Source organism: Abramis brama (genome assembly GCF_963993115.1).
Source record: "Abramis brama genome assembly, chromosome: 17".
Classification (NCBI taxonomy): Eukaryota; Metazoa; Chordata; class Actinopteri; order Cypriniformes; family Leuciscidae; genus Abramis; species Abramis brama.
The window spans coordinates 8,345,229-8,368,328 of record NC_139979.1 but is presented as its reverse complement, the minus strand read 5'-3'; the positions used below and the strand labels follow the sequence as shown (position 1 = coordinate 8,368,328).

At 35.9% G+C, this 23,100-nt stretch overlaps 1 protein-coding gene across 1 annotated transcript in view; it reads left to right on the top strand.

Annotated features, from left to right (window-relative positions):
* The window catches only part of nek11 (NIMA-related kinase 11), a gene marked incomplete at both ends in the record, with an annotated part of 67,165 nt that overhangs the window by 26,888 nt on the left and 17,177 nt on the right, over positions 1-23,100 (top strand). The window contains 12 exons of the mRNA XM_084088128.1: positions 929-1,047; positions 1,275-1,339; positions 2,841-2,967; positions 4,649-4,798; positions 5,063-5,141; positions 7,457-7,542; positions 9,478-9,597; positions 10,861-10,951; positions 11,163-11,289; positions 15,765-15,904; positions 18,647-18,707; positions 22,219-22,315. Coding sequence (XP_083944254.1) covers positions 929-1,047; positions 1,275-1,339; positions 2,841-2,967; positions 4,649-4,798; positions 5,063-5,141; positions 7,457-7,542; positions 9,478-9,597; positions 10,861-10,951; positions 11,163-11,289; positions 15,765-15,904; positions 18,647-18,707; positions 22,219-22,315 — 1,262 coding nt within the window. The remainder of the gene's footprint in view (positions 1-928; positions 1,048-1,274; positions 1,340-2,840; positions 2,968-4,648; positions 4,799-5,062; positions 5,142-7,456; positions 7,543-9,477; positions 9,598-10,860; positions 10,952-11,162; positions 11,290-15,764; positions 15,905-18,646; positions 18,708-22,218; positions 22,316-23,100) is intronic.

Sequence of the window (23,100 nt, the reverse complement as noted above, 5' to 3'; positions counted from 1 at the left end):
TTGGTGAAAACAGAGATCCTTAAATTGGCTGCAGTTTTATATGCGCAATCTAATTTCATTGTTATTATGCATATAAGAATTAGTTTACCCGAAAAATAAAAATGCTCTTTTGCACTGGTGAGCTTTTAAACTTTGAATTGCAATAAGTTTAACTGTTCTAAGCATATATACTATGCTACTACACAATAAAAGCAAATGGTGTCAAATGTTGTCTTGGAACCAATTGTCATTCAAGGTACGGACTATAACAGTTCAGATATCTTCTTTTGTGTTTCACAAAAAGAAAGTCACAGGTCTGGGATTTGTTTATTTGACCAGTGAATCGTTTACATGGGGAGGGAGAATACATTTTATGTGTATTTACAGTTCTTTTGGCAGTAAAGCTGCAGGCACGCTACAGTTTGTTCTTTTATGCTCCATGGAAGGAAAAAAATCCTGTAGGTTTGAAATGACATTGAGTAGGCTTTAATGATTGTAGACTTCATTTTAGGGGGATATATTTTTTGCTTTACACTCAAAATTATTTTTAATCATCTTTGATCATTAGCAGTGGGGTCTCTGTCTCTCTCTATCTCTCTTGCTCTCTCTCACGCTCCCTGCAGAAGTCTCAGGAGACTCTGGGCATCGTGACTGGCGCTGCCAGTGTGCATGTGAGCAGGGAAATGTGGGTTTTGTCTGAAGTGTAAATAGATGCCCAAAGGCTCACATTCTTAAAGAAAGATCAGAGAGAATGAGAGAAACACAGTAAAGTAGACAAAACAGCACATTATTATTCTTTGAAGTATCTTTTTGGAAACAAAGACTGTTTATTTAATCAGCTTTTTGTCTGTTCTATGTAGCAGTGACTAGAGTCCCAGTGCTTCATGCAAAAAAGAATGGATTTTCATTTATAAAATGTTTGCCTTTTTATTTTCTCTCTGTTCCTCAGGACAAAGATTTGGACTGTAAGTTAGATGAGCTAAAACGGACGGACAGGGCGTTATCAGAGCCTCAGGTCTGTGAATGGCTCTGTCAGCTTCTGTTGGGAGTGCATTACATACATCAGAGGTGAGCAGAGAACACCACTCCTCTTTCTCCCTGTGAATAATTCATAACTGACCTATTTTTTATTTTTACATTCAAAGGTATTTGTTTTATGTCTTTTATTGCTCGCCCTTACAGAAAAAATGTGCACTTTGCAAGACAAATATGGCCACAACTGAACAACACATCTCTACATTTTTGATTCTTGCTGCTTCAGTGTCTATTGATCCTTGTTTGTCTTGCTTAAACAGGAGAATTCTTCACCGAGATCTAAAGGCCAAAAATATATTTCTAAGGAAGAACATTGTTAAGATAGGTAAGCTCTGCTTCACAGCCCAAAGGATGCTTGATGTGTTTGATGTTCTTGCAACACTTTCAGATGCGACTTTTAATGACACCAAAAGCCCAAACACCTCCCATTTGGTAAAACAGGCCTTTCTTTTATGACAGTTAAAACACTCATCTACAAAGAAACAGGAAAAAAAAGTATGTCAGTCAGCTACGGCAGATAGAAAGAAGCTGTTCTTCTCGGAGGCAGATAATCATCACTTTTATATTTTCTATCATAAATAGGTGCATTAATAAACATCAGAATTTCCTGTTATACATTTTGTTTTTGTCATCACAGCATAAAGTTGTCACTTTTAGCGAATTTCTGTGCAAAATAATGTATTTGTGTGTTCTTGTAGGATGAAGACAGCAGACTCTATTCTTTGCATTTGTGTTGCTTTACGTCAGTTTCTCGCCTTAGCCTGCCAAAATAACAGGGTTTACTTCAAACTAATTCTCAGGTCACACTGTAAAAAATTGTTGAGAAAACTCATAATATAATTTCAGCATTATGCAAGATATTTTCAAGTTCTGGCCAAAGTGCTTAACACAACTAAAATGTTTATTTTTGCACTATGAAAAAAACGGTCACAATGCATTGAGATTTTGGAGTTCTTCCGGCAAGTGTGCAACAGCTGTCCTCAGTACCTCAGCCAACTTGTATTTGTACACTCACTAAATGTTAAATGTGTCATTTACAGTATCCAATTAATTTGTGTCAAAGTAAACCACAGGTCTCTTTTTCAGCAGATGTTCAGTAAACAAACCAAGGAAGCTTTCATTTGTCTATTACATTTTAAATGACTGCTTGGCTCTGAAGGAGATGACATCTTGCACGGCTTTTTGTCACTAAAAAAGAGCACATCTTGCAATCTAATGTTGTTTCATTACATTTCTACACAGGAAGACACACAGACAACACTTACAGTAACACATATAAACCTCAACAGCTGTATAATCATCAAGCATATCATTAGGAATAAGATGAATGCTAAACACACACACAATAAACTATGATGACAAAACAACTACAGAATAATACAAAAAAAGTGAAACTATAACAATCCCATAACAGTGCATGTATTATTTATGCTGTAAAGCATGCTGGTACAGTAACTCCTAAAGCTTTTACAAATCCACAGCATTTGTCCAGTTAAATCTCTTTTAAGCTCTTTTGGGGGACAGTTTTTGGAGGAATATTTTTGGCCTAACATTCATAAATGATTCATATTTCTTACTATTTGTGACTCAAAAAATAATTTTCAAGTGAGAATCTCAATGAGCATGTGCATGTTAACTCACAAATAGTCTCAACATTCAAAAGCTTATTTGGGGCCATTTTAGTGTTTGTTAGTCTAAATTGAAGAGTAAATATTCCTTATTTTGTTACACTGTAAACAATTTCTAATTTCTAATTCAAGTTTTATCTGCAAAACTCTTTTTAAAAGGTGTTATGCTGATGGAACTTTTTCAAACACTCTTTAAAGGTGACTTTGGTGTATCCTGTCTGCTGATGGGGTCATGCGACCTGGCGACTACCTTCACAGGTACCCCGTACTACATGAGCCCTGAAGCCCTCAGCCACAGAGGATACGACTCCAAATCAGACATCTGGTATAAATAACTAAACTATTGAGTCATTTCATTCCGCCAAATCTCGCGAGAATCACGACTTGCTTTACGGCACGACGTAACATACATCAACAACATATGAAGCAGCTTCTATGGAAGACACTAGAACGCATTTCAGACGTGAATCATGGCAGAGTCGACGAAGACAGCGCGGTCGGAAGAGTGCAGAGACTCTGCATGAGTGGTATTTATGACAGTAACGTTAAATACAAGTACTCCACAGCGACTCTAGGGGTCGCTGTTATAGGTATTTATATATATATATATATATATATATATATATATATATATATATATATATATTATTATTATTATTATTATTATTATTATTTTTTTTTTTATTTTTTTATTTATTTATTTATTTATTTATTTTTTTCAAGGAGTTTTAGTTCTCAGCAAGTCCCTCACAAAGTCAAAACTCATAATCTTTTAAAAAAAAAATCATCTTTATGCATTATGCAAAATTGCAGGTAATGAAGTATTATGTTTGATTGCTATCAAATTGCGAGTTCCGAAAAAAAAAAACTGAGGGGGAAAATGACCAGAAAACAATAAGATAGAATGAAGGAGAGAGAAAATACAATCTCATTTGCCAAACGGCTACAGGCACTTGCTGTTAATTTAAGAACCATGCATTTTCTCACACATTCACCTCGATGTGTATGTGCCAGCGAGAGACTCATAAAGCATGGGAATTGGACTCTTCACTCTGTGCTCTCGAGCCTGCAAGAACACAAGCACGAGACACACTGGAGGAAGGGGGTCACTGTGCTGCTTAATAGAGATAAACAAGAAAATGGGCTAAAATAGAGACATCCTTGCACAAATTCTTCTTCTTTTTTTCTCTCTATTTGTTTGTGTCTCAACTAAAGCGAGATACAACCTTTTTACTATGATGATAATTGCAAATTGTACCAAAGTTCATGTGTGGTTCATGTACGATTGTCGCCTATGCAAACAAGTTCGGGGGAAAAAAACACTTTCACACTAACCAAATGAACCAAACAATGATTTTAAAATTAATCTGATCTTCACCAAAAGCTCTAGTGTATATATAACTGAAGCAACGTTGTAAAGAAGAGCGGGCCAAAATTCCTCCAGAACGATGCGAGAGACTGATACTGTCATACAGAAAACGATTCCTTCAACGTTTTGCTGCTAAAAGTGGCTCTACAAGCAATTGAATCATAGGGTTTACTTAGTTTGTCACCCATGGCTTTTCCATTTTGGCTTAATTTTTGTTAAATAAATAATAACACTGTGTCATTTGTTGTTGTTCATCTGAGGTTGTATTTACCTCATTTTAAGACCTGCTAACAATCAATGTTCTGATACGTAAAACCATAAAATTCTAAAGGGTGTCCTTTTTTTCCATGTGACTGTTTATGAAAACAAGCGTCAACAGGGATGCATTTCTTCTGCAGAACATAAAAGATGTTTGAAGAACGTTAGTACGGTTACCAACAGTAACCGTTTGGTTACTGTTGGTTAATAGTTTGGTTACCAACAATTCTAAATATCTAATATTTATCTAAATATCTAAATATCTTCTAAATATCTTCTTTCATGTTCCACAGAAGAAAGAAAGTCATACAGGTTTGGAGCATCTTTTAATTTTTGGGGTGGACTGTCCCTATTTCTTTTTATTATTCTCTTTGTGCAGGTCTTTAGGCTGTATTCTCTATGAGATGTGCTGTTTGGTGCATGCTTTTGAGGGGCAGAACTTCTTGGCTGTGGTGCTGAAGATTGTGGAGGGACCTACTCCATCCCTGCCAGAAACATACTCACGGCAGCTCAACTCCCTAATGCAAAGGTACCAGAAACAGATGCTGCCCTGCTCCAGGCATGAATCGTGCCCATGTCATCCCACACCGCCAAGCTATATCTGTCCTTCTGCCCGCTGTGGATGAGTAGATAGACACATATCAATGGCTTGTTTGATTCAGCAGTTTTTCAAAGCAGATTATGCAAAATCCGAGCAGGTTTAGAAGCATTCAACTAGAACTATCAGCATTTCATGAGGTCTTAAACATAATTCTCTCTCTCTCTCTCTCTCTCTCTGTTTCTGTGTTGCCAGTATGTTAGAAAAGGATTCTTCACGCAGGATCTCGGCAGCAGATGCTCTGAGGAGCAGGTTCGTTGAGGAGAGCTTGCAGGTGAGGAGATGCCATTGATCAGATCAAACAGACAGGAGGGCATCCGACCAGCTGTTCAGAGTATCTGTTTCAAAGGTTAATGGGAAGGACCAGAATGCACCAGGAAGATTTTGATTGCTGGCCAAGCTCAATAGGTTTCTAAATGTCTGTTATGCATGCTCATCACATTATCGATTCGCCATCACATTTGACTCACCCTGTGCGTAACCTTTTCAGATTGTACTGTTGAAATGTCAGTGATTGGCATTGTTGCTGCTTTGTGATTGTATCGATTGTGGCTTGTCATAGTTCGCCTTGTTCCCCGGCATATATTAGTTTTTTTTTGCATCTTTCAGGCAAATGATCAGCCTGTAAATGTATAAAAGCTCAGAACATTTCCACAAAAGTTTATTTGAACAGCACAACTTTTCTCTGAGAAGCTTAGATAAATTTGTTTTTCACAGATTTCAATCCAGTCTAAATTTCTCAAACAACCTCTGTAAATCTTAGATCAAAAATAAGGACGGTTTGCTCTGGTCCGTACCGAAAGCATTTTTATCTTTTCTTTTCTTATTTCTTTTCTTTTCTTATTTTATTTATTCATAATATTTATAATTAGAAACTTATTTCATTCTATTTGGCCCGGGGCCACTTCAGGCCTGTCACTTTCAGGCCAATGTTGCGTTACTTACCATTAAAAAATTTATGTTAATGGCTCTTGCACATCCTTTTTTTTTTTATACTTTGCAAACTTAAAATGTACTGCTAAGATCTAGCTGGCTAACAAAGATTAAGTTTTGTTGAATTTGCAATATTTAATTAATAATCTTGAAAACATTAGAAAGAATGCATTTAGAAATATATGCCAGTCATTTAACTGTGCATTGAATGCCGTTTTCCAACAAAAGTGTGTTTATTAATTTATAGTTTTATAGCTGCATAATTTACAACTTGTTGCATATTTTCAGTTTGTATAAAAAACTGAAAAAAATAAGGTATTTATAGTTTTTAAAAATGAAAAATTTTCTAGCAGTTATTACAAATTATTTTCTAATAGTGCCAGTGAAAATGTTGGCCCGACCGTGCAAAATGCAAACAGACGAATCCGTGTACTGTACATTGAACATTGAGCCCTGTAGACGGTTTTAGTGTAGACCAAATCCGAATGTGATTATTATATCATATTTTTCACAGCGTTTCTCCTCATGTATTTTCGCCTTTGTCAATTACCATAACTAAAGCTAAACTCCTCCTTGCGCTGCCTGTTACGACTTCATTATGGATCTGGGCCTTTTTCCAACTTTCTGTGTAAAATAACAGTTGGTGGTTGAAGTACTGCTGGCATCTCATCCAATGTAAAAATAAAATGAAAGGAGGCGAGTCAGATCACAGACCGCTCAGAACAGCTGCATCAGATATGATCCTTAATAAATTCTTCCCCTAATTATGCACATAATCCATCATTATATCACATACAGCATATATGTTTTGTTGGATGCAAGCATCCAGATCACAAGACCTTCCATAACGCCCACATCCAGACAAAATGTCTTCTGTTAATAACTACAATCCGAACATCATGTAGAAATCGAATCCAATGGCTGCTTAAACTCCAAGAGCTACTGTACATGTCATTAGTATTTTTCATCACATAAATCATCACACTGAAAATATAATTGCTCTCTAGGCATCTAATCCCATTGATTTTTTTTTATAGCCCCTGTTTAATGCGTCTCGGTTACAGTATTTGCAGTTATAGCACCCTTTCATCACTCACATTCATACTGCATTGACTTGTTTACATCAGGCTGCTTAGTAATACGTTTTTGCCTTTGGAAGCTAGTGATCCCCTAACCCCTATCTGAAAGCTCCTGGTTGGTATGTGTCTTCCACCAGCTATTACACCATCACCATCTCAGAAACATGTAATCAGAGAAGGAGAGGGCATCTAAACCACAACTCTGAAACACAATACTCTCTGATGGCTTTTCCCTCCTCTGTTGTTGTGTACAGTTTCCAAGGCTTTCTTCTGCCTGTGTAATTTGCGCCTTACAAATGTCTCGTATTGTTCTTTAATGTGCTCGTGGCAGATTCCTCCCCGAGGATGATTATATCAGTCTTTCTCTCTCCTTCCCATTCGCTCTGATTCAAGAGTTCTGAGAATTGCAGGAGTGAAACACAGGCCTGTGCGACGGTTTATTCTGATTGAACACTAGCTTTGCTTCTGCTGTTTTGCTTTTTGCTTTCACAGCTCCTCAGGAAATTGTAACTTTTACAAGCCTCAGAGAACAGCATTAACAGATATTTCATCTCTTTTGCTATATTTCTCACTACAGAGCATGAAACACAAGTTCTTTAGCCTTACACTTCGAGACAAGTCGATGGGGGGAGAGAGAGACACATCGCAGATCCTGAGAGCACTGTAAGTCCCTGAGAGAAAGAGACATTTATAGGCAGTCTCACTTCTCTGTTCCTGCAAAGATGCTGTCAGCTGAGAAATGCATGACTACACCAGGGATCTCTGGGAACAGGACTGTTTTTGTGTTGTTGCTTTTTTTTAAATCGTTTTTTTTTTTTTGCCATTTTCACACAATCATGTCGGAGGGACCTAAAAATATGTACAGTAGCTGTGTTGCTGCTGCGTACCCAGTGTTTGGAACATGTTAATCAGGTGGCAGTCTATGAGCAGCAGACTTTCATTCATTCGCTTTCCACACTGATTAAAAATGTTGTCACCATAGCATGAGCCAATCATAGTGAAACTGTGCATACAGTGCATAGCAAAATCAAACAAGTGCAGTTCATCGATTCTTGAGTACTGTGATAAGGTTGCAAAATTGAAAAGTTTGGGGTCAAAAAGTTTTCAACATTGATAAGAAGAAATGTTTTACTAAATCAGCACATTCTAATGTTTCTGAAGGATCATGTGACACTGAAGACTGGAGTGACGATGCTGAAAATGCAGCTTTGCATCACAAATAAATTACATTTTAAAATATATACAAATAGAAAATAGTTATTTTAAATTGTGATAATGTTTCACAATATTACTGTTTTTACTGTATTTTTGATCAAATAAATGCAGCCTTGGTGAGCGTAAGAGACCAACTCCAAACCTTTCTACGGTAATGTAATATAATTATTTTGAATTAGTCAGTACCCGATATTTAGAGTTATGTTTCAAGTGCACTGACAAATCTAGCATTCACTTTCCATATTGCACATGTATTAAATGCAGGATCCATTTTGTTTTTTAGGTGTTACTACAAGTCAAGTCAAGTCAAGTCACCTGTATTTCTATAGCGCTTTAGCACAGATTGTTTCAAAGCAGCTTTGAAATGACAACAAGAAATGAATGCAACAAAGATTGTTTTGGCAATCGAGTCAGTTTATATACACGAGTCACGACAACAGTGTTTTGGTGGCCTGAGAACGCAAACTTTGAAACATTTCAAAGTGCAAGTTTTTGAAAACGATACCGTTATCATCTCAGTGTAAACTTCAAAAACGCTAATCTGTGAAAACGGTGACGGCATGCACATGCGTATTACATGTTCAGTCTATGGGCATGCGTGTTTGAATGCGTATGTGCGCAGGCGCGTAGTCTTTCTTTACAAAGTGACATCGCCAACTACTTGTCTGGCATGCATAATACAGCGTTTGTAGTCGTTTTCTGCAGATCCGTGCAAACGGGGATCATACTACTACATACTACCAATAGCTTCTGTCAGGACATATAGGAGTATTTCTTTAAATTATAATATTTTTGTCTTTGTAATGTACGTGTAATATTTGAATTTTCAGTATTGAAGTAATTATGAGGCATTGCGTAATGTTATGAAGTTGAGGACATAGTTTAGGTAGTAAGTTATAGTGTACATCATAATTTTGATAAAATAATTAAATGAAATGGTACAATACTGGACATTTGTGTTAAAAACATTCTAGTGATCATTTGATTCATTTCAAACTGTTAATGTTACTACAGTAGTTTTAAAAACAAATGGCAGGCACTAAGGAGCTATGAGGCTATATGCAGCCTTAAACTGGACTGAGAATCTGACTGAACCTTTTGCTCATTAGCTTTTTAATGCTGTTCTAGTATCCCTGGTGTCCAAAGACTGCACACAAAGCATCTGAAGCTGTCTAACACAACTTCTCATGATTAACCTAATGATATACTTTCTCTTGTTTGGATTCTACTCTCTTTTTTTGTTGGATTAAATCCTAACTTCATATGAAATTGCCTATTTTTTTTGAAAATTGCATGCTCTGATCACACATTCCAAAAAATGTCTGTAAAGCAAAGGAGTAGTCGTTAGTCATTTCAGTAAATGTAGTGCTTGAAACCCCGCAGGCAGAAGAAGGTACATCTGCAGACACTGCGGGAGAGATCAGAGGTGCAGAAAATGAGCCCGAGAGAACGCATGCGGCTCCGGAAACTCCAAGCTGCAGATGAGAAAGCACGAAAGTTGAAGTGAGTGACGTTTAGTGCACTGACCGTGTAACACAAAATGTTAATCAAATGTGACTCACAGTTCATATTCCATAAGGTTAGCATGAGTGTCAGGGCTTTTTTCATGGTGCAAGGATTTTTGGCAGTGTGTCACACGTCAGCTCTGATTCTTTGTCTAATATGTGATGCACTGATAGAATCGGAACAGTCAACGTTGACTCGTGTCACACTCAAAAACAAACGGATGTATAATGCACATTATTACACTATATTGTTTATTTTTGTTTACAGAATATATGATGTTTAGAAGAACATTGGGGTCCAAACAACATTGGTCCTCGTTTATTTTAAATGTAGCCTATGGATAAAAAATGAGATAAGCCTTTAAATTAAGGTTTAATTTGTTAACATTAGTTAACTACATTAGTTAACACGAACTAAGAACGGACAATACTTCTATTGCATGTATTAATCTCAGTTAATTTTAATTTGTGGTGAAAATCAAGTTTTAATGTTGTGTATATGTCTATGTGGTGTTTTTAATATACTTTAAGACAAACCATGTGCAAATTCATCAGTCAACACCATTATTAATTTTTTTCTCCTGAAAATTGCAGTGAAAAAAACATTGTCTGGGTTTCTTGTGACACAAACTATCTTGTAACCTACCATGTCAACATGCGGGCAGGAGAAGCCATGGTTATCCTGGTATATTTTTTGTTGATCTGAAAAATCGAGTACATTTAGCAATATAGCAGGTGAATTATGTATATAATGTATATTACGATGTTATGATGAACTATATGTCTTTCTCCACTGACGTTCTGAGTTGTTCAAAGCGTTTCTAAGGATACTGATTATTAGAAGACAACTGTCAACCAAAAACTATGTTCTACCGCAGAATACATGCAGTTTTGTTTTTTTAACCACTAGATGGCCAAAAGTTACATAGTATACCTTTAATTAAACATTTACTCATAGATTTTTAAAATCAAAAGTATTTATTACCATTATTTAATGTGCTGTGAACTAACATTAACAAAGATTAAGAATTGTTGTATGTATGTGTGTATATATATATATATATATATATATATTGTTTACTGTTTGTTCATGTTAGTTATTACTTTACAATATTATTTCATTTGTTAACATTCGTTAAAAGTTTTACCAAAAATGTAGACATTTATCTTCTTTTGTGTTCCACATTTTTGAGTGAACTATGCCAGTTACATTTACTATAAAAAAGTTATATATGCACATACTCTTATTGTCTTACTATAGGAAAATTGTGGAGGAAAAATATCAAGAAAACCATCTTCGCATGCAAGAGTACAAGTCAAATTTTCAGAAAGTCAGTGTGGATGTTTTAAAGGTATGTTGATAGGATTCCTGTCAGACATTATTCATAATTAACAGATTTGAAATCACAGCTGTAATTTGTTTCTATTATATTTGGTCTTATAATATTCTTTTTTCTTCTTTTTTTTTTAGCTTTTTATATTGAGTGAAATAAGAAACTAAGATATGCTCATCCCTGAGCAAGTTTTGGTAAAGCATTTGTCTTTTTACAACTTTTTTTCAAGGTGAAAAATGAAGGAGTTAACAGGACTCAACCGATTCAGAGTGAGACACCAAAAATAAACCCAGAACCGACGGGAAGCATTTCTCATCTCTCTGATAAGATGTGCAAGTCTGTGTCAAAAGACCATGGTGAGTTGTATTTCACTGTAACTAAAGGTCAAATGGAAGAAATTGTAGCTCTGGGTTGACACCTGAGCTGACAATGACCAAAACCCAGGGTTAAAAGCATTGATTAACCCTCGTTCAGAATCATAAGAGTGAAACATTGCATTTCCGAGGGTTAAAAGTGGCCTTAGCCTAATAAGACGATTACCCAGGGTTAAGTCTGGCAAGAAAAGCTCTTAATTTGGAAAAGACAGATTTTTTCCCCACACATTTTTCAATTAAACTATCAGCAAGTATATTAATTAAAGCAATCTCCCCTGATACTTTTCTCTTGTTTTTTGAAGTCTATTATGAAATGTGTGTCTGATGGAATGCCACCATCTCTTCCAAATCAGAAAGTTTAACTTTCCATCAGAGATTACTTTCTTTTTCTTCTACATCTTCATTAAAATTCATTGTGTGCTTGGCGCTCCAGTGCCTCTTTCTCCATGGTTTAACAAACAACAGATCCCAGAACAGAGCGAGGTACCATGAGTATTACACCGCACTGTCAGACACACGCATATTTAAAAGAGATAAAAAAATATTCCATTTTGATTTGCAAGTCAAATGATTCCTAGACGTTTTAATGATGTTCCATCGCACAGATTTATCAGAGCAGAAGTTGCCTGCCTTTATGAACGAATGATAAAGAAAGTGAAAAATGGGCAGTTTAGTTTAATCCCTTATTGTAGTTAGGACCTCAGCTCAGAACTCAAGCCTGTGAATGGTTTCTGCTGGTATGCTGCTATTTCTAGATTTATCCAGATCTCACTGTACATCAGAGATGGCCTACTGTAGTAGTGTGCACTCATGCGTTAGAATAGATCTCATTAATCAAGACACATTCAAATTCAATCATTTGTGTAACAACCTGTTTTTGAAAACAGCTTAAATGTACATAATCTTTTCTAAGTATGATATCCCACAATCATGTGCATGTGGTTCAGCAGTTGGTGGAAAGTGGTGTCTTATGGATCGATTTAATCAGGTTAATTCATAAATATGCTGTTGTCATTTTGCTTCCAGTTCCACTGAAAAATAAGCATTATGGTCATTAAATTGCTTGGTTATGTCTAAAATTGCACTTGAGTGATGTAATGTGCCTTATAAATCAGTTTTTGTTTGAGGTTTCTTCGCCTGCTGAGTCATTAGCAGATGGGCAGTAAGGCAGACGCTTGAGGTTTCAGACACAGCCCTTGACACATTGGTTAAAAGTCAATGCAAAAATGACCCAGGAAAGTGAAGTTACTTTGAGAATAGTTCCACTGTAGCATCATTAGTTTGCAGATGCCACGTGGTTGATATATTATTGTCTAATGCAATGACATTCAGACATTTTAAATGTATCCAAAAGTGTCCAAATACTGTTTGTGGGCACTGTATATTATTTAGCCATGAATATCAGATAATGGTTCATATTTCTGTTAGGCATGTTTGTATAAGATGACCTGTCCCTTTCTGATGGGTACTCATTTGCTTCATTGCTCAGTCATACAATCGGCTTTACTTTTTTGTGTGGAGGCCGATAACCAGATTTTTAACATGTTTGACTTTGTCATTTTGCATTGGCTGTGAAATATGTGCGTAATCTGATATGGCATATTGCTGGTTTTCAATGACTCATTCTTTCACCACCATCATTATATGCATCAAAGGAAAGATAAGTTATGGCCAAAACGCCTCCTTAATCGGGTTTTGATATCATTATGATAAATCTCAGAGACGTGTTTTCTGGAAGTCCTGAGAGGTTATCTATCAGATCCTGGCTCTAATCACTTTATATTCCTCTGTAAATGAGATGTTTTAAACGAGTGCAGAGCCACAGCTGTGCTCTTAGACGACACGGTGATTTATCGATAGAGGACGCCGGGGTGCAATCACTGTGGATTTGAAATGCGTGTTTGTCTGAGATATTGTATGTTACTGGGAATAAATGGGAAAGAAAATCGTGCAAGTATGTGGATTTGTATTATTAAAAATTAAAGAAGTGATACATTGCGGCGGGGTTTTGAGACTAATGGAGTCAAGTGTTTTGTCCTTGAAATTAGCTGATGTGTTTATTATATAGCTTCCATAAAACCTCATGCATCAAGTAATCTCGAAGGCAAGGAAAACTCATTGAATGAATAATGCATAATTAATGCTACAAGTATAATTGTGTGCATATTTTGTATAGTTTACGTAGAGTCGCCCAGCAGAAACACTGAGCAGGTTAACCCAGCTACTTCATAAAATTAAATGCTCTTTTAGGATGGAATATTTATTCAGATATCATTATTTTACTTCTCTTGTCATTTTGAGAGTTCATAGTTTCATATTTGCATGTTATTCAAGGACCTAGACAGCCATTTCTGATAATCTTCTTGAGGTTGGGAGCAATTAAACATACGGTCTGATTCTGCTCATGTCTGGAGTTAAACTATAATGACTACACCAGGGACTTCTGTGCCTTGGAAAGATGCCGTTCAAATGAATAAGCTCTGACAATAAGCACATTATGTGCAAACCTTGTCAGCATAATTGTCTCCAGCCTGTAACCGACTCTCTTTAATTTGTTTGCATACATCACTACTGTTAGTATTATTAATTAGTATTCTGGTGTAAATAGAGTCTATCTATCCATCTATCCATCTATCCATCTATCCATCTATCTATCTATCTATCTATCTATCTATCTATCTATCTATCTATCTATCTATCTATCTATCTATCTATCTATCCTTTAATAAAAAATTCATTTGATATTTGGTCACAGATAGGAATAACTTTTTTACAGTTTCTGGTTTATAATCACTTTTATAATCTCTTTGTTTCTGTTTCTGAACTTTTATGGCCTTATTAAAATGTGAGATTAAAATTCATCTGGTAAAGGTTAGCATCTGACACAAAATGTATAACACGGTGTCTACACCAAAAGCGAGCGGCGTGATGCGGCAAACACAAACCGGACCCATTATAATCCGCGATTCTGTCTACACTGGATGCGGCGCGACACGATGATTCAGTTTAACATACTCCAAGTGCAACTCCCTTCGGACGCTACTTCTGACACGAAGGGCAAATGGATTTACAGTTGTCGTGTCTGTTGTAGACATAGTGTAAGGGTCATTTGCTGGGGAAATATTGGGAAAACTTGACCCCAGTAAGTGCCCTCAGTATTTGAGTGGAAAGTAAATGGAAAGAAAACAGCTAATGGTTGTTTGTGTCATTAACATAGCTAATTTGAATCAATAAAGTTAGGAATCGGATGGTTCTCTTAAAAATGCTGACTGTCTTCCATAGGGTTTTTCATTTATCTTGATCATTTATCATTTAAATGTGATTTTAATGTATTCTAAAGGTAAAATAAAAAGGGAATAAGTCTTGGATGACCCACAGTCCTCTACTTTAGAACAAACTTATACAATCCTTGGCAAACTACAACCTAAAGTTCCTCACAAATGTGCATAAATCCTCCTAGAAGAGGATACACATTTTTTTGTGTGGATATTTCTGTATAAAACAGACATAAACAGAGTCAATGAGGCAGGACTGAGGTCTGAACACATGATCATTTGAAATGACACAGACGCTTCCTGCACAGTGATACTTTAGAATGCTCTTTCTACTTTTTGTCATGACTAATCCTCTTTACTGGATAAAACAGATCTGCAGTGTTGTAAATATCCTCCCATTGCTTTTTTTCATTGCTCTTGTCATTGGGGGGCAGCAATTTACTAGTTTAGACAGGCCTGGAAAACAGAGGATGGTGTGATAGGCCTCAGGTTTCTCGGCTTATTAAATCACACACACACACAACACATGATTGCAAAAGAGATGTATTTCGTGAAAATACATGCTAATGATTGGCTGTTAATAAAGAAAGATGCTTTTGGTGCAGTTACATCATCTACCAGCAGGGGCTAACTGGAACGTGCTAACCAGCCAAACCATGATTTATTGGCTTTTGTTCTGTTTGTTCTTGGCTGTGCATGTTATCCCTGGTTGTTGGTCTTGTGAGGTGGATGTTCGGGGGATGCAGGTGTAAATGTGCATGCTGATGCATTGCCGTTCTCTTTCAGGCCGAAGGATAGTGCTCAGTTGGAGAGCTCTACAGAAGAAAATGAAACTGTTGAGAATGTGAATGGGAAACCCCACAGAGTAAAGTACAGTCTAACAGCCCTCTTTTGCTCCCTCCATCTTTCCTGCCATCTTTGTGTCTGATTGTGGAGGTCCAGTCGCTGGCAGCTGTCTGATAGAATCAGATTGGTCGCAGGCCCAGGAATTCATGCGTGTCTGAGAGGTTGTCTGTGTTCATTTGTCCACAGAAATGTTTGGTGTTGAGGTATTCAACAGCTCAGTGTAATCAAGCAGAAAATGTGTTTAAGTGTTAATGATAGAGGCTACCTGTCATTTCAACACACTGCTCAACAATTTCGAGTATCGGTTAAATCTTTGCTGCCTTTTAATCGTTTCAGCAATCCCAGAGGATCCTCAGGTGGCAGAGGCATTTTATTTCGTGGATGAATTTGAGTCATGCTCGGAGGCAGATTCAGATGGAGAGGAAGACTCAGAGGATAATCTCCCCACAGACCCTTCCTGTCAGACATGTGGACAGGTGAGGAGAGATTCGCCGCCGGAGAGAAACTCCTGTCAATCAGCTTGTGTGACTGTGTGATATTTACATTTAAAGATGTCTCCATAAATTGTACGCACTGTAATTAGAGTTTTCCTATGAGATCTGTCAGCAAAACAAAAGAGTTTGGAGTTTTGGAAATTTACAGTGCAAGATATACACTCTTTTCTTGTAACTCTACAAATTAAGCTTTAAAAATACATCACAAAGTAAGGTACACTACCTTTTGAAATCTTTTTTTTTAAAGAAATTAATACTTTTATTCAGCAAGGATGCATTAAATTGATCAAAAGTGATAGTAAACACATTTATTATGTCACCAAAGTTTTGTTTATTTCAGATGCGGTTTTTTAAAAACTTTTTGATTCCTGAAAATTAAAGGTATCACTTATATGTATCACATGTATGATTTCAATATTGACAATAATAAGAAATGTTTTTTGAGCATATTAGAATGATTTCTGAAGGATCATGTGACACTGAAGAGTGGATTAATGATGCTCTAAATTCAGTTTTGCATCACAGGAATAAATCAAATTTTAAAATCCAATAAATAGACAAATTATAGATAAAACGTACTGTAATAATATTTCACAATATTAATGTTTTTACAGTATTTTTGATCAAATAAATGCAGCACTGGTGAGAATAAGAGACTTTTGAATGGTAGTGTCTATGTGGTAAATATAGTAAATTCCTGGACTTAAACACTTTTAAACATTTTATCATTGTTTTCTAATTATTATATAGCTTTTATGACCTCACATGAATTGAAATACATATGTACTTTTAAAAATGTATTTGTTGCCATGCAGATTTGAATTTAAACTGCATCAACTACCCATATATGTTAACGCCATATTTCCTTCTATCCTCAAGGTATATCCTCAAGTATCCTCTTTTCCCTTTCAGTATCTTTTTGAATTATTCACACTAAACTCAAAGACACCCTCAAGTCGTAATAAGCTCTCATTGACAGGATCATCTGTTTATGAAACATGGAATAAGATGAATTCAGTCATATCTCACAAGCACTCAAGTCCACAGGTAATCGTTAATGTACAAGTAATATGATACCACTTCTCTGTGGTATTATAGTCTGGATTATGCAAATGAATTTTGCCCATAGAAGGTTTCTCAACCAAGCTCAACCTCATTATTGCAGATACTTTGTAGTGCTGAAGTTGTGCAGTGGCACACCAGCAAACACATACGTTCAGATCAGGTGCGATAGAGCCAGGGGCTCATCTGGACTCATAAGAGATCAAAAACTACATCAGCAGACTCTTAAAACGGCAATCCAATACCAGGCTTCAGCACGATTCGATCAGGCCAGCCGAGAATAGATTAAAACTATTTGTCACAATTGAGAGAGAGGGAGAAAAACAACTTTAAACCGAGATGGTATAAGTATGAAACCAAGGGAGAGAGTGGAATAGACTTCTGCCCCAGTGGATATTTGATAATTAGCTGGCTCACAGTGAGAGTGGAGCTGGTGGTATTTGTGCCGCCAGTCTTGGCTGGGTGAGATTCCCCGGGAATGGAGGACAGAGGAATTGCATTTTGTAAATAGCTGCATAATACATTCTGTAGCTGGTCCTTATGTGACGGTAATGTTTTCTTTTTTTCTATTCTCATTTCAACGTTTTGCACAGATGGCATGACTTGATACCCTTGAACTGCCCAATGGCTTTCCTTCACTTATGCACTTGTGTCTCATACACAATGAATTTGGCCTTGCTTTCTGCACACCGATTGCAGTTTGAATATGGTTTTTCTTTAACAACATTTTGTTTCTTCAACCTCTGGCACTTTTCTTTTTGCTACTTTACAAATGTATTTTTATGTATATTTTTATTGTTTTATCCTTCTCCCAGACCAGACTTTTAATATTAAAATATGAAATCCACCATGAAAATATTGCATTTTTAAAACTGATAGTTATTGAGTCAAATAACCATGAATCATTTTCATATTTTATTTGTAAACAATTATTTACATTTGTTTTTTAAGTCTTGTATATTAAATGTGCATAATTTCCAATCAAATGTTAATTATTATTACTATTATTATTATTATTAAATTTTTGTGTATTTGGGGTATATGAATCTGCCATTTATTCCAAAAAATATTGTAAAATTAGCATTTGATGGAAATGTTCCTGATGTTTCACAAAAATGAAAATAAATATTCCTGGTGATAAATGTACATGAACTTTTGGATATTTTTAGTAGATATTTTTTTGTGAGGGCATGAATATAGGACTTTATTTTCTAAAAGTCTACAAGTTCCATTGTTGAAGAAACACCTAATTTTGTTGCTGATGGACCTTTAGTCCTCCTTCAGACTCATTCAGTCTGTATGTTCCTTGAGACTTTCATCAACAAGGGGAAGGCCTCAAGGGAGTAAAAACCATTCAGGTTGCCTTTATCATGGTGCCACTTCCTCCCTCCAGGTCATGCTATCATTACAGATAGGAGACGTGTTGATCCCAAATGCTGTTTATAGAACCTGCATTTCAAAAGCCTTGTGTGGCTAGACTTTCATTAGGGAGTCTAGTCACAATCACGGTTTGATCTAAACAGAAGAAACCCTGTAATTTCCAGTAATATTGTAATGTCTCTGTAAGTAGGCCAGAAGGAACATATGGTGTGTTTCAAGCATCCTTTATCATACATCACAGCCTGAACATGACCCCTTCATGTGTGTCCTTGTGTATCACAGGACAGTGACCTGGAGGCCATGATCAGACACATGGAGAATGTTCTGGATGGTGACTCAGATGGTGAGTACGGCTTATGTTCCCGGTCATTCCACACAAGAACATTTATTGGTGATAGGCCTGTGTACCAATACAATACAACCCCACTGGCAGGTACACTCCATTACCAACATGAGATATATAGCATATTTCTCCAATACTGACTGGCAAATTACATGAGAGGTCAGTGAACATAGACAAAACTGCTTGCTGAAGGTCACAGGCCTGTAAAATGACACTTCTTCTGAAGACATGTGAGCATGCTCATTTAGCTCCATACACGTCGAGTGAATGATCCATTTGCTTGGTGCACGCCTCTGAGCGCGTGATATTGAGTTTTTTTCTTGTTCCTGATGACTCTGGAGTGAGAATGTCAGGAAGCCTGTTTGTCTGCCACTTGAAGCCATGGCGACATTGATTAGGTAATTCAGTGAGGCTATTTACAGGCTCTGACCACATCCGATCAGTTCTGTGCATTTCCTCATCGAAAGAACTGGAGTATTTCTGTTCAAGTCTCAGTTTCTTTCCTGGTTTATTTGACCTTCTTAGGTTTCAGATGCTTTATAAAAATTGCCATCTTGAACCACTGAATTTATTTTGATTTTTGATTTTTCTAAAAAGTACCATATTCTAGACAAATACCACACTGAATGTGCACATTTATTAACCCATAGTGAACATATGCTTATTTAAAAAAATATATATATATTTTTTATTTTAATTTTAATAATGCATTATTGAATTATTTTTATGTCATTTAAAACCAAACAAACTTTGTAAAAAGTTTGGTTTGAGAGGTGTGCTTGTGCATTTCTTTAAAAGAAATGCCACTTTTATCAAATACAATGGCATTCATATATTTTGAAGTGTGGTTTAAGTGTACAAATGCTTTTTTAGGCTACTGTGAATGAGTATCTGTATTGCATTATAGCATTTGTTTGTGAGTGTGTTGATATGCATTCTGATATCTTCATTTCTCAATAGTATGTCAAAGTATTGTTGAGATAAACTTCTAAATCCTCATATCAGGCCATATATTTGAAAATACTATTCAGCAATCCTCACTTCTGAACTCTGCTTATCTGCAGAGTTAGATAAATGATAGCGGTGTTAGGACAATGCATGATGGGTAATATCAGCACAGCCCAGGGTTGATCTTTTAGACTCAGTAAGAGAAGAAACACTTTTCTAAGCTTATCTCCTTTCTTTCTTTCACCAGCCACCTTGTCAAGACAATGAGTTTCAGATTTGCTCAGCCATACCAAAAAGAATGGAGAGAAAAAAAGGGAGAGAAAAATAGTTTTTGTGGCTCAAACTCAAAGTGGGAAGCAGTAGATTTGATTTCAGGTGGTGCATTCATGTCGAACTATCTGACTAAATGGCACTTCAAAAAGATGGATGTATGTGTACTTTTAATGCAGGTCAAATATAGTAACAAATTGGTGCTATTCATTTTATGATTATGCTGCCAAAAGACCAACAGTGACATTTGACATACAGTTGACATACAAACACAATGCACAAGGTGCTCTGACACATGACTTCTGTGTCCCCTCATCACCTGCTGACTTCTCAAACACACACACACAATCTGGTTTGGTTTGGTGTACATGTCACTGTGGCTGACAGCTCAGAAATGCAGCTTTCTGCTTGAGCTCCACTTTCACATCTCTGACTTCATTCAGCACTGGTCTATATACAGTAATAGTGTAGCTAAAACTTTACCAAACCTTTTGCTTTATGTACTTGTGTAAAATGTCTTCCCTTGGTACCTACTGTATTGTCCTCTATTATTCTCTAATAGCTATAATGTCATGTAAGTCGTAAACTATAATATTCTGCCATGAAAATGGCCTTTCATTAGAGATTTGCTCATAAACATTCACAATAAACCTGAAAAATATGTTCAGATAAACACATTTATTGCTCTGAAGTAGATGTGCTGTGTTGCCTGCTTTTGATTTTCTCTTTTTTATTATATTAATATTCTACAGCTTTCCTGCATCATAGACAGCTTAGGACTGTAATGTATCTCTGTGATAAACTGAATCAATAAGAAAGCTTCCTTTAGTTTCAGACCTCTCACTTTTTAGAAACCCAAATTTTGATATATAGTCAAACCAAAATTTATTCAGACACCTTCAACACATTATCACTGTTTATTCGTTATAGTTTCGAAAATTACCAAGTAATGCTTAATTTTGTTCAGTATATGGTGTAAAAAGTTTGCATTAGCAATTAAAGAAAAAACACTTAAGCAAAACATGGTCAGGTCAAAGTTTCTTAATAATATTTTGTCCCAAATTTGTATAAATTTTACTGGTAGTCCACTGTATGAAGAATTTTGTGGTATAATTTTTTTACAGTTTACTTTTATTTTGCTATCATCACTTATATAAATGAACTATAGTGTCCTGCACCCACTAGTAAAACAATTTAAAAAAATATATCTGGTGTGTGAATCATTTTTGGTTTGACTGTACATACATGTACACCACTGTTAAATCATTTGGATTGGTAATATTTTTAATAATTGTAAGTTTTTAAACATTTTAATTTGTATGTTCACCAAGGCTGCATTTATTTAATCAAAAGTAAAGTTAAAACAGTTATATTGTGAAATATAACATTTAAAATAGCTGTTTTCTATTTTAATATATTTTCAAATGTAATTTATTCCTGTGATGGCTTAATTTTCAGCATCATTACTCCAGTCTTCAGTGTCACATGATCCTTCAGAAATCATTCTAATATGCTGATTTGCATATTAGCAAAACTAATACAGTTTCTCTAATACAAGAGACATTTCTTATTATTATCAATGTTGAAAACAATTGTGCTGCTTAACATTTTTGTAGAGACCACATACCATTTTTCAGGATACTTTTATGAAAAGAAAGTTCAAAAGAACTGCATTTCTTTGAAGTTGAAATATCTGTGAAATTATTTTGAACTGTATATACTGTTTGGCCACCTTATTTTTCAATGGAAGTAAGCTATTTTCTCTGAATGTGCGAAACTTCTGTTTTATTAGCCACATTACTATTAGTAGAATAACAGTGAAGAAAACTGTAAAACTGTTTGCACTAAACATACTCAACATACAACGTATCCGACGTATAACATACGTAAAACAGCTTCTGGAATGAGAAAAAATGTAGGGCAAAAAATATGAAGTTGGACATTGCTAACTAAATGGACGCTGATCTGAATGCCAGTTTGCAGTCAGTTGTAGAGGATATTTTCCCATCCTATGCTGAGACACGTCATGAAGAGAACCGATGTTGTTTCAAGAGGGAGGGGAGGTTATGAAGATTAGTGGAAGATTACAAGGGTATATGATTATTTTAATTTTTTAAAATAATGATGTACACAGATAAATTATTTATAATAAACATTGCAACATTTTATAAAATAAAAAAAAAATAAAAAAAATGTTGATTTCATGGTAACTTTAAGTCCAGAAACATAAAAATTCAGACAAGTGAAGTCAGTCCAAAATTTTGTCTGATAATGTACATTGTGTGTGTTTCAGGAGCTGAAGCAGAGGAAGAGAAGCCTCCGCTGGGTTCTCTGGGAGTGAGCAGCATCAATACCTCCATGGCTGAGGGCAGAATAGAGCGGATGAGACAGTGAGTGTTTCATCCTTGACTTGTTCACAGCCATCACCTGTAAGAGTTTCTCTCATTCCCCAGGCACCTCACAATGAGTTTTATTCACTAAAATTTGCATTTACCTTCATGCTCAGAAACATATTTATGGACAACCTATCCTTGATAAAGCTGTTTAGTTATTAAGTTTCTTTATATGTATATATATATAATTTAATGCGTTCATTTAATTAATTTGTCATGGAAAAAATAACATTAAAACGATAAACGCATTTAACACACCCGTCCTGCCCCAGACCTACGTAGTTCATCTTACATTTCATCCAGTTGATCGGTGACGAACATGATGCAGGGCAACAACTCGCTGCATTATGGAGCATAAAATGCCGTTAGAATGCATTTTCCCTAAAATTCAAGATATTGGGGCAAAATGCCCCAGTATGAGTTTTTGTCTCAGATTTATATCATATGATACAGCATGAAAATGCTGAAAAATGAAAATGAAAAAATGAAAATTCTGCCATCATTTACCCACCCTCATGTCGTTTCAACCCTGTACGCCTTTCTTTTGCATGATATAAAAGAAGATATTTTGAAGAATGTTGGTAACCAAACTATATTGGTTACCATTGACTTCCATTGTATGAACAAAAAAAGTAGGTCATACAGGTTTGAAAAGTCACTTTGCTTTACGAGCCCCATTAAAGACCACGAGTTTACATATAATGTAATCCACCTGCTACTGCAGTCAGCATGTTGTCTGACACCGTTCTGTATTTGAATCTGCTTTTCTTGCTCCGGAGGCT